Source organism: Pinus tabuliformis, chromosome Q (assembly GCF_031772625.1).
Source record: "Pinus tabuliformis cultivar Carrire ecotype Pingquan chromosome Q, CPIR1, whole genome shotgun sequence".
Taxonomy (NCBI): Eukaryota; Viridiplantae; Streptophyta; class Pinopsida; order Pinales; family Pinaceae; genus Pinus; species Pinus tabuliformis.
The window spans coordinates 771,421,521-771,432,187 of record NC_142296.1 but is presented as its reverse complement, the minus strand read 5'-3'; the positions used below and the strand labels follow the sequence as shown (position 1 = coordinate 771,432,187).

Genomic DNA, 10,667 nt, shown 5'->3' with positions numbered 1-10,667 from the left:
ATTCAAACTAAGCACTCGTTCTCCTGACTTTCATAAAATGGGAAATGCGGTAGACTTTATCTTTGCAAGGCAGTTTACTAGGAATGTTAATGGGATGCATCATTAATAGTCAATGGCATAAAAATTCAAGATGGCAATTCCTGATATTGAAAAATGCATCACTATTTCAAGATCTTTCAGGACTTTACTTGTGTATTAGAATCTCAGAATAAACAACTCATCACACCCTAAATTATGATTGTCATGCCTTTAGAAAGCTGCAAGATAAGGACCTGGACCAAGTACGTCTCAGAAAAAGACAGATCATAAACATCACATAAAATTAGAATAATCATAGGTACCAATGTCGGTTACATCATCTCTTCTTACAAACTGGCATCTCAGAGGACTGCCATTATTTCAAAAATGTTAAATGAATTTGAAAACCAGAGCATTTATATAACACATTAATTACCAACCCTAAATATACATAACCCTGATGCCTTGTAGGCATCAAATACAGTAAACAAAGAAAACACCAGCAACATGAGCCTTTTCGTGGGCCTTAGCAAATCTAAATAGCGTCTATTTGAGACAAGGTTTGCAACCAGACCAACGATGTAATGCATTAATACACAATTTTTTGGCTTCATGCCAGGAGATTTGGCATGCAAGATACATGTACATGCACTCCTTCATTATGTATAGTGAATATGACAGCTGTATGTCACAAACTTGGTCACAGACAGAACAGCATGTAAGAGACAACTTAACAAAAAGTGCAAGTGTGTGACAAGTGCTGCTACGCATCAACAGAATCTCATCCCAGACAAGTGTTCTTGAAGAAGATTACCATCCAACCAAGAATTGAGAATAAAGTGAATTCTGCTAAATTTTCATGCAACATTCATTCAAAACTGATTGTTGAAAGAATTACCATCCATCTGATTTCTGGTTTTGCTAAAAATGCGTCCAATCTTGGGAATGAGTGGCTTTTTTTTCTTCAGAGACACGTAGCCATCAACAGACTGCTCAGCCTTCAGTGGTTCAGGAGAAGGAATATTTATGTTCAGCACCTCGGCAAGTGATTCAGAATAGATGGATTTATTTTGTCCAAACCTGTAAGTAATACTATCAATATTTCCACTGTTTGTCAAACTTTGTGTAGATGAAACTGTTGCAGCCCTCTTTTGTTGCTCACGCTCTCGCCATCTTCGTAGCTCACTCTCAACTGCCCTTTTGGCCGCTTCTGCCATCTCTGCCTTTTTCAGTGCTTGCACTTCTGCTGATTTCAATTCTTCAATTTCTCGATTTGCTGCTTCCAGTTTCTTCAATATTTCTTGTTCGCCTGCTTTTACTGCATCAACTTGAGCTATAGCAGCACCCACCTTCATTTCTGCCAGTTCATTTGCTTCCTCAACTTTCCTACTTAAGGAATCATGCTCATCTTGTGAAATTGTGATCCCAGCACAAGATCCTGATGTAGAAACGCGTGCAGCATTTGTTTTCTCAGAAAGTAATTTTATTTTCTCAATAGCTACCGACTCTGCTGCTTTGGCTGCTTCAGCCTCTTTCAAGGCATCTTCCAGTCTACTCTCCACATTTTCAATAACAGCCTTCGCTTGTTCAGCTTCCAACTTTGCCTTTTTTGCTTCCTCTTTCATTGCTTCAGCCTCTTTCTTAGCCTCTTCAGCCTCAGAGGCCAGTTGTTGCAGAGCTAGTGAGAGACCAGAAGAAGCACCTTTTGCCTTTGCTTCTGCTGCTGCAGCTGCTGCCATTTTCGATCTGCTTTTATGAAGTTCAGCATTCAGAGATGCTGCTGCTGCTTCTGCTTCTGTCTCTCTCTTTTTCAATCCATCCATTTCCTTCCTTACCTGCTCCAACTCAGCCCTTAGAGAATCCAACAAAGCTTTCAAAGAAAGACCCTCTTCTGTGGCTTTCTTCAGATCCTCTTTTGCCTTCTCAAATTCAGGAGCCATAGATTCTACTGAAGAATCTGCACCAGACATGGTGTTTTTCCTTTTTCCAATCTCTGAGTTCAATGTACTTGGGTTTTCATCAGACTGAGCTTTAGCAACCTTCGACTGAGATTCCTTTGCCAAATACAGCTCTTTTTGCAAATGTTCCACTTCAGCTGTTGTTGTAGCCAGCTTGGCTTCCAAGTCTTTTGAAGTATTGAGCTCCTGCCTTAAAACATTCAATTTCTTGCTCATTTGTTCAGCTGCCTCAGCTGCTTTATGTGCTTCAGCCTCTTTTTCTGCTAGAATGGCTGCCCGTTCCTTCTCTGCTTCTATGCAAGCCAGTTTAACAAGAACAAGTGATTCATTTGCTGCAGCGATTTCCTTTGAAAGCTCCTTCACCCTTTTAGCATTTCTTTCTTTTGCAGCAGTTGCATCTTCTGCTTGTTTGATGGCTGATTCTTGGGCTTCCAGGGAAGCGGCATGCTGCTGTTTGACTTTTCTAAGCTCCTGCTTAGCAGCTTCCAACTCAGCTACAGCAGAACTATACTGCTCTCTCGCAGAATCGAATTCTTGCTGCCAAACTGTATTACTGCCCTCATTAGTTTCTGTATTTCCAGCTTGTAGCTCCTCTGCACGTAGCCTGGCTATTTCTGAGGCCTCAGTGGCCTTTTCTTTAGAATCCTTTGCCTTTTGCAACTGGTAAGTCAAATCTTCAACCACTTTCTTGGCCTTTTCCAGCTCAAGCAGTGCCTGAGCCTTTGTAAATTCTGCATTTTTGAGCTGATCCTTTGATTTAGCTAGTTCCTTTTGAATCAGATGCAGTTCTGTCTCTTTTGATACACGCCTCTATAAGCACCAGGAAACAAGGACTTCAAGAAATAGAACATGAACTATCAAATACAAACTAATTGTGACTAAAAATAAGATAATATAACCCTTACATTCAAACCATATATTCAACAATGTTTTACCTGTAATAACAGCAAGGAAGCTGCTAATTACGTGCATTCAAACCATACTTTCAACAAATTTTAGCTGTTACAACAGTAAAGAAGTTTCTAATTACCTCCGCAACTGGAAGTTTAAGTTTCTTTGCATAAACTTGCCCTCCAAGAACTCTCTCTCCAAACAAGCTAACAGCTGCTTTTACTGATTCAAATGGTGCTGTTGTGTCTATCTCTGCTCTCTGAAATGTGGGAGTGGGTGTTGCCCTATGAGATGTTGTGCCGCTTGCCATATTTTGTGAAGCCTTTACCACTGTCAATCACATGGATCAGATTAATTAAACATGCAAATAAAATATAAAAAAATGGAACATCAACTGGTATGGACATCAAGAGCAAACATTAAGAAACTTTTCAAAAAAGAGTGTTTTTGAATCTTTACTTCAAATATTTTCCATCTCTTTCAACGATGATTTCATTTTTAAATTAACTGTAGAGTCTAGACAGGTTTGAACTTCGTATTGCCACGTCATCTAATAATCGAGAATCCCTTTTGGGCTAAATTCTGTTGAAATTTGGCAGCTCAGTGAGAAATTCCCTCCATTGGAAAGCCTTCCTCATCCAGAGAAGCCCCTACTAGCCCTTGGAAGATTTTAATTTGGTCAAGGAAAAATATTATTTTTGAGATAAAACCCACATGTGCACAAAAGTACAAGTCGGCCTGGGCAAGGAAGTTCGAACCCCCACGTCACGTATAAATAGACCATATGTCACATCACTTTGGAGCATCATCACACATCACATTCTTCTCTTGGATTGGTTCGTATAGCTCTGAATTTGCAGGTTCATCTTCACACATGCAAAGGAGAGAGTCATTTTCTGTTGGCCGAATTTATCTTCTGTTTTCAGACTTTGACCAGCATTGACTTTTTGCAATTCAAGCATGGTTTGACTCTGATTTTCTGATCTGTTTGGAAGCCGAGTTGACTGGGAGGTTGACCGAACTCTTTCAGGAATTTTGACCAGCATTGACCAAAATTGCAGGACTAAAGTTTCCGCACGTTAAAGTTTGACTTTTACCCGATTTGGAGGCATTATTTGGGGCTGTTTTTGGTTGACTTTGACCAGCAACGGAGGCCACATTTTCTGACTGTTGACTGAGCTGATTTGGAGGTGGTTTGACCATTGACTGATTAGGGCTGCTGCTGCTGTTGACTTTGACCATAATTGCAGATTTGACTTGTTGACCATATTTGACTTTTGAGCTCATCATTTGACTGGATATTGGTTAATTGATTTTTGGACCTTTGACTCATTGTTGATGAATTGGAACATTGTATCCTCTGCTGAACAGAGGAAGAATTTTGAAAGGGTTTTCCCCTTGTGGGGTTATTCCCTGGTCTTTGACCAAACACTGTGTCTCTCTTGTTCTGGGCTGTCTTCTATAGGGCATTGGTTTACAGTTCTATCTACAATTGCTTATTGTTGCTGGAAAATTGGATTATATTGGATAAATTGATTGCTAATTGAAGAAGATCTGATATAAGTGATTGTGCTAAGCATAGAACACTGGAAAACTAACAAATTCCACTGCAAATTTGCGTTCCTGATTCATATACAAGGGTAAACAAGGTTCCCTTGTCTCATTTTAGCAATGTTGCCAAGATCGCCAGGGTCCGGAAAACCAAAATATCATAACAAGGAAAATATTGGTAAATACTAAAAATCAGCAAACATCGGCTAAGCCAAAAAATTGCAATTTCAGGATTTTAATGGCTAAAATCGGGATGTTTGCAACACTGATTTTTGGTGATAAATCTTGGAAAGGGTTTTCAATTAATATTATTGAAAAAGTTTTCCTATTATATGAAAGAAAATAGGAAGGGGAAAAAAATTTTAAATGACAAATTCATTCAAGTCCTCTATTCAAGGTCAAAAACCTTCCCACCTAAAGGGCATGTGTCCAACACGTGCCCTGGGAGTGACCTATTTGTTCAACTCTAAAAAATATTTTTTCATTACTATTTTCTCACTTTCAGCTGTACTGAAAGACCTATTTCAGTCTCTCATTGTGCAGGTGAAGGGTACAATCAAGATTTGAAGGGATTCAGAGTGTTTTATAAATGTTTTTTCTATTAAAAAAATGTAACTTTATGTTTATATTTCATTTTTGTATTTGTAATTTTTTTAATATATATATATATATATAAAACGTGTCCTCTATGTCCTTCTGGGGTGAACGTCTCCTGTGTCCAATACTCATATTTCCGTTTCTTCCATGTCAATATGTCATATGACTTAAGCCTCCAACTGAAAGCAATTTAAAAATTATGTAGATTTTTGGCTTCTCTATGACATGAATTTCTAAACAGTGGCTTGTTCCGTTCAAGTGAAATTCATTAGATGAAAGACATAAAAACGGCCATTTTTGGACAAGGGAAAGAACTAGAGTGGATCATTGCATATTCACGTGCAGATTTAAGAATTCATGGATCAAGTGTGAATACTTTAACACATATACAGGCATTTTCCACTTACGCTAATACGTACTGATCACTTGATAGCACATAGTGAGGAAAGTTACATTGCTCAGAGAGTACACTTTCAGAGTATAGAGAATTGTTGCTTTGATACTTCAAACCTTTTCATCTTATAGCACATCCTAGGAAATCATGGAAGTAGCTTGGAGAAAATCCTGCTTGCAAAGCTGCTAATGATTATTAATAATCAGAGATCATGTTTACATTGAAGAACTGGCCTGCTCATCAAATTTGATCACAGAATCTCTGGTTCTTGGCCTAACGGGCAATTCTATATTTCAAACCCATCGAAAAACTATTAAGCATTGAATTCCATTCCTCCTTTTCATTTAAGAATGCGCTCTACCCTAAAACATTATAGCCAAAAAAGCTACAGTCTGCCACTAGTTTATTGCAAAAAAACTTCAGCATGTCCTCTTTCATGGGAAAAACAAATCAAATTAAACCAAAACGCTGATCTGCCTGAAGTAACCCATTGAAATGCCTAGTATCCATCACCGTGGAAATTGTTAGGTTGACAAAGCGTTATGCTATCCACCAGGATTATGTTCGTGCTGTGGATTGACCATCTGTATGGCATGAGTTTCAAACCAACAAGGCCAGATGCAATTTCAAGGCAAATTTTTTGCATACATCTTTTCTAGAAAATGCTTCCATTTAACAGTCAATATAGACTAAGATATGCAAGGGCATTTTTTTATCAAAGAAGGGCTGCCAGGCATTCTCCACTAGCACTAGCTTTGGGGAAAGCAAATGCCTCAAAATCTAACCAAATTAACTACCATATCTAGTCAAAAGTACCATAGCGTTTCATGACATGAATATAAGAGTTCAAAGAGTCCGTAAATTAAATAAGGCATCCTGTTGTGTACAAAGCTCATATAGAAATTATCAATAAAATCATAAAGGATGAATATCATCCGGCAGCAGGGATCGGTTCAGTGGCAGCAAGCTTTAGTGCCTTAATTTCCCAGCCATCAAGATCCTGTTGCAGGTGCTTCTCAACCTTCGAGATAGCCAAGACCAACATAGGAACTATGAATTCAGAGGTGAGGCCAACTATGGTGGCACTCATGACGCTCCACTAGTAGAAATTACTGGGGTCCGGCTAAGGGGTTCAGTAAATCTGCAGGTAGCTCACCACAATAATCCAGAACCTGGCAAAGGTGAGCGACATTCAGCTCGACATTCTGAACCTGAACAACCCTGGGCAATTTTGGCAATTCGGGCCTCAGACGGCCTCCTTGGCATGTTTTTGAGGCACTCCTCAAAAATAGAAAAAATACCTAGTACCCAAAGTGCAGTCCCAAGTATCAGAGGGAAGTCTGATTTGTGAGATTTTCTATAATAAGTTCTAGGATGTCATTAGCCGATGTCAGAAATTCTATAAGATCCTTCTCCGGAGAAACAAATCATAGAAACTATGTCCCAAAAATTGATTCGCATGAAATTAAGGCCATTGAGAGCGTCTAGTCCCCAACTGGTAGTAATCCGAACATTCACACCGCGTTATGGAGGATTCAAAATGTTCTAAAAGTCAGTTCCAATGATTTGACAAGAATTTTTAAAAGGCAGGACAGGGGACAAAAACAGAAAAACTTTCCGGCCAATGAAAAGTTAAAAGCAGGCCTCCTAGCAGCTTCACAACTCCTGCATGCTTGAGAGGTCTGCAGTGGCCTCATCGCAGTCTAGCCTGTTACGATTTCAATTATCTTGGTCCCAGTGACCCAGGCACTCGAACCGCTTGACAACAGATTACCACATAATGAAATACAGTATCAACAGGCACGATGAATTCACATGTCAATCTATTTTCTTTCAAAGTAAGCATTCAGAATGCCCAACTTACCTGAAATCCAATAATGTCTATCGCCAATAAACTGCCGTCCAGAGAATCAAATGGGCGCACTGCAAAAACCCCTAATAGTCAAATCCATTGTCCCACAGCTGCAAAGTTTAACCAAAATACAGGGATTTTGGACTGATTGGCACCTCCATCAGAGCGTATATTCCGCTGCAAGGTGCACCTGAGTGCCCCCAAATTGCAGATCGTTGTGTCGAAATTAGAAATGGATGTGTTAATCGCGGCGCAGTTTCTGACAGACTATTCACAAAAAATTCGTAAAACTCAGCTTCCAGCCTATCCCCTATATGGTCCTAGTCACGGTCAGAACACTGCTGTACCTCAATGACACGTGTGAAGCGGCACAACAAAGGGCGGGGGTTAAATTCTAGGTTTTCACCATCATTAATTATTCGATTTGATCTTTTGTTGCGCAAGCGACGGTCATTTTTTACTCCTATCTTCATGGATGGGAAGTTTTCCTACAAGTAAGATTTGTGGTTTTCCTGCAAGTCCCCTGTGATAATGAATCAAGGTTTTAAATTTAATGATTGTGCTGAGTTTTTGTGATGGTACGAAGCAATTGCCAAACTAAACCAAGGATTATTTAGCTGTCATAAATTTCATTTCAAACCCATGGCAAAAATTATAAATTTCAAATTATGAAAAGTATAGGAGGGAGAGGAGTGGAGTATACAGCTGGTTTCCCGGTTTGGTATGGACCTCAAGAATTAGATTAGACGGATCTTCTTCTTCATTATTCTTCCTTACCACTGTCATGTCACCATCATTCTTACAGTTGCAATATTTTTATTGTTTTTCCTTTGCGTCTACTTTACTCCTCGAGCTATCTAAAAACCATATTTGGATCCCAAGATTTTACCCTTTTAAGGCACTATTGAGATGTCAGTAACTCTCCTTTTATCTCTCTTGGAATCTTGGTGGATTTGTCCTGTAGATGAGAATAAATAGCTACCAATCAAATGGAATTGATCTGTTGTACTGAGACCAGGAATATCCATAGGTATCTAAAAGTAGGCTGCTTCTTTTGCGAAGGGATTTGCGTTGAAGGAATGAAGCGAGAGAAGTGGGACAGAGCATGCGTGGTTGCACCTAGTGGATTGGAAGTTAGTGATGTGATTGTGGGGGGCCATGAAGCTAAGGGTTGGCTTCAAGCGTGGAGGTTCATGGTGTAGTGAGAAAGGAACCAGTCATGCAACGTGCTTCGAAATGCATATCTTAAGACGAACGCTCGCTCTACAAAAGTGGGGCCCTACCCTACCCCGTGCCCACCATTGTATGTGCACTCAACATACCTGGTTTCCATAGCCTCTGCCATGTGGAATTCGTTGTCAACATACATACTTTATATGCACTTTTGTGAAAGGTTTTCCTTTTTAATCAACATTGGAAGGAATATGTATGATGCGAGGGGATGTAGAGATGTTTTTTTGTTTGGAAGCACCCACATTACTTGGTAGGTCCACCTTTGGCCATGATCTACACCCACAATTCCAGTCACATTCTTCAGGGTCAAACACCCATCCCCATACAAATTCCTATAGTGAAGTCAGGTCTCTAGTGTTGCTTCAATTAAGGTCAATTCTGTTATAAGATTTTGTGCTTCTTTTATTTATGTGTTTGTCTTTATCAACAACATTATTTATGCATTTTTTCCAAACCATTTTGATGGCCACAGTGATCTCACCGAGGAGGCATTTTTTCCACACCATTTTGATGGCCACAGTGATCTCACCGAGGAGGGTGGGACATTTGATAAAATCTGGTTACCAATATCGTGCTACCTTTCACCCTTTTAAGCACTTAGGTCCCTTTTTTCCTGAAAGATAATTTAGTGAATAAAAAATAAAGAATGATTTTATAAAAGTAGATTTTATAAAAGTTCTCAATAGGAGTGAAATTTCATTTTATTAAAGGTAATGCATCCATTAGGTAATCATGTCGAGAAACAAGGTAAAATGGATGGAGATGGTCTTTCATGCCTTCAAATATACTATATATATTCTTCCAATGTTAAGATATGATGGATATGTGCTAGGGAACTTTTTATGAATGTGTAATATAAATTTGGTTAATATGTTATATTTTAATATGTTTATTTTAACATAGAGTTTAAGGTTTAAGTTTTTTAAGAAAATGCTTAAATAGAGAAAGGTTAAGGGTTGTTTAGATAATGGTTTGGTTAGATACATAAAGGTTAAAGATTATTTAGAAAATGATTAAATATATTTATATAAATTATGTGGTGAAGTTAGTGTAACTCTATGTTATGTAGTGTGTAATGTTGTAATATAATATATAATGGTCCAAGATGATTTCAAGGAGTATAAAGGGTTTATGAGTCCATATGAGGGGAAGACAAAAAAGGGATTGATGAAGAGGAAAGTATTTCTTTTCAATTTTCAAATAATGAACTACCATGATTTCCATCATGTGCATTAAATGAACTCACTAACACTTGGTTTATAAAGTTGAATATGAATGCATGAAGAGGGTGATGAAGGAAAGTCTGCCTCTCATAATTAAGGAGTATGGGGTGAGTACTTGTAAAATGAAATACTATTATTTGGGTAATTAGTAGAAGTTATTATTCAATTATCCTCTGATGGAAAAACTTTCAATATGTCCATTATTCTCTTCATTACATAACATGCTTTCGTTGGGATTGACATCCCAAAAACTTGTAACTATTCCAACCAATGGCATGAAGAGTGAATTTTGCAGATTTTGGGAGGGAAATTGGTGGTTGTAGGTAAGAGTAGAGGTTGAGGCAAATTAGGAAATAGTTACCCACATGATATTGTTGCCCACTAACTTCTTTGGAGGCAAAAGATTTATTCCACCATTCGTTTCTGGATGGTAATCAATAGTGTATTCACTAGAGTAACAACTAGTAGTGATTCCTAATGGATTGTATAGAAAAAAAAAGGAAAGAGGTCCAAGTTGTGTAGTGTATGGTAGAGGGAGTTCCATAACTAATTAATGGTTGGACGAGGTGCCCAGGGTGTTTTGTAGAGGGCAAATTGGTTGATTCGTGCGAGTGAATGATTGAGTTGAGTGTGCTACAAGCATATAGTTGGTTTCTTCTACCTAGAGGTGGTGTTTATAATGGATTCTTATCGTGGGGTAATGAATCACTCTTACATAGTGTGTTCCTTGGACCAATTTCATTTAAACATAATTGTTCATTCCATGTTTTACATTTACATAAATTGACTCTATTTTCATGTTATGATGAATCTATGTATACCTTGTTGTATGTCAACGCTTAAGAATGATCATGAGCATGTTTAACAATGTTTCACGTGATTTTAATTAGTGTGCATTTAAATTATTATGCCACATCCTTAATTTTACACTCAAACATTCATTTGTAGCA

General features: G+C 38.3%; 1 protein-coding gene across 3 annotated transcripts; it reads right to left on the bottom strand.

Annotated features, from left to right (window-relative positions):
• Positions 1-301: 301 nt before the first annotated feature.
• On the bottom strand, positions 302-8,116 carry LOC149221764 (WEB family protein At5g55860-like). 3 transcript variants are annotated; one of them, XM_089385230.1, is made up of 4 exons: positions 7,417-7,833; positions 7,274-7,332; positions 3,007-3,197; positions 302-2,786 (listed from the first exon to the last, which is right to left on the bottom strand). In XM_089385230.1, exons 3-4 carry the CDS (start codon positions 3,175-3,177, stop codon positions 891-893), a joined length of 2,067 nt encoding a protein of 688 aa, XP_089241356.1. In that variant the 5' UTR covers positions 3,178-3,197; positions 7,274-7,332; positions 7,417-7,833; the 3' UTR covers positions 302-890. The 3 variants fall into 3 exon arrangements, with proteins under 3 accessions (XP_089241356.1, XP_089241357.1, XP_089241355.1); XM_089385231.1 differs by lacking the exons at positions 7,274-7,332; positions 7,417-7,833 and adding an exon at positions 7,965-8,116; XM_089385229.1 differs by having other exon boundaries at positions 7,274-7,831.
• Positions 8,117-10,667: the final 2,551 nt, after the last annotated feature.

Excerpts from the sequence above, each read along its gene's own strand:
- LOC149221764 (XM_089385231.1), bottom strand. The coding sequence starts at position 3,177 with ATGGCAAGCGGCACAACATCTCATAGGGCAACACCCACTCCCACATTT. Across the intron at positions 2,787-3,006 it reads TTAAACTTCCAGTTGCGGAG|AGGCGTGTATCAAAAGAGAC; the intron begins GTAATTAGAAAC and ends TGGTGCTTATAG.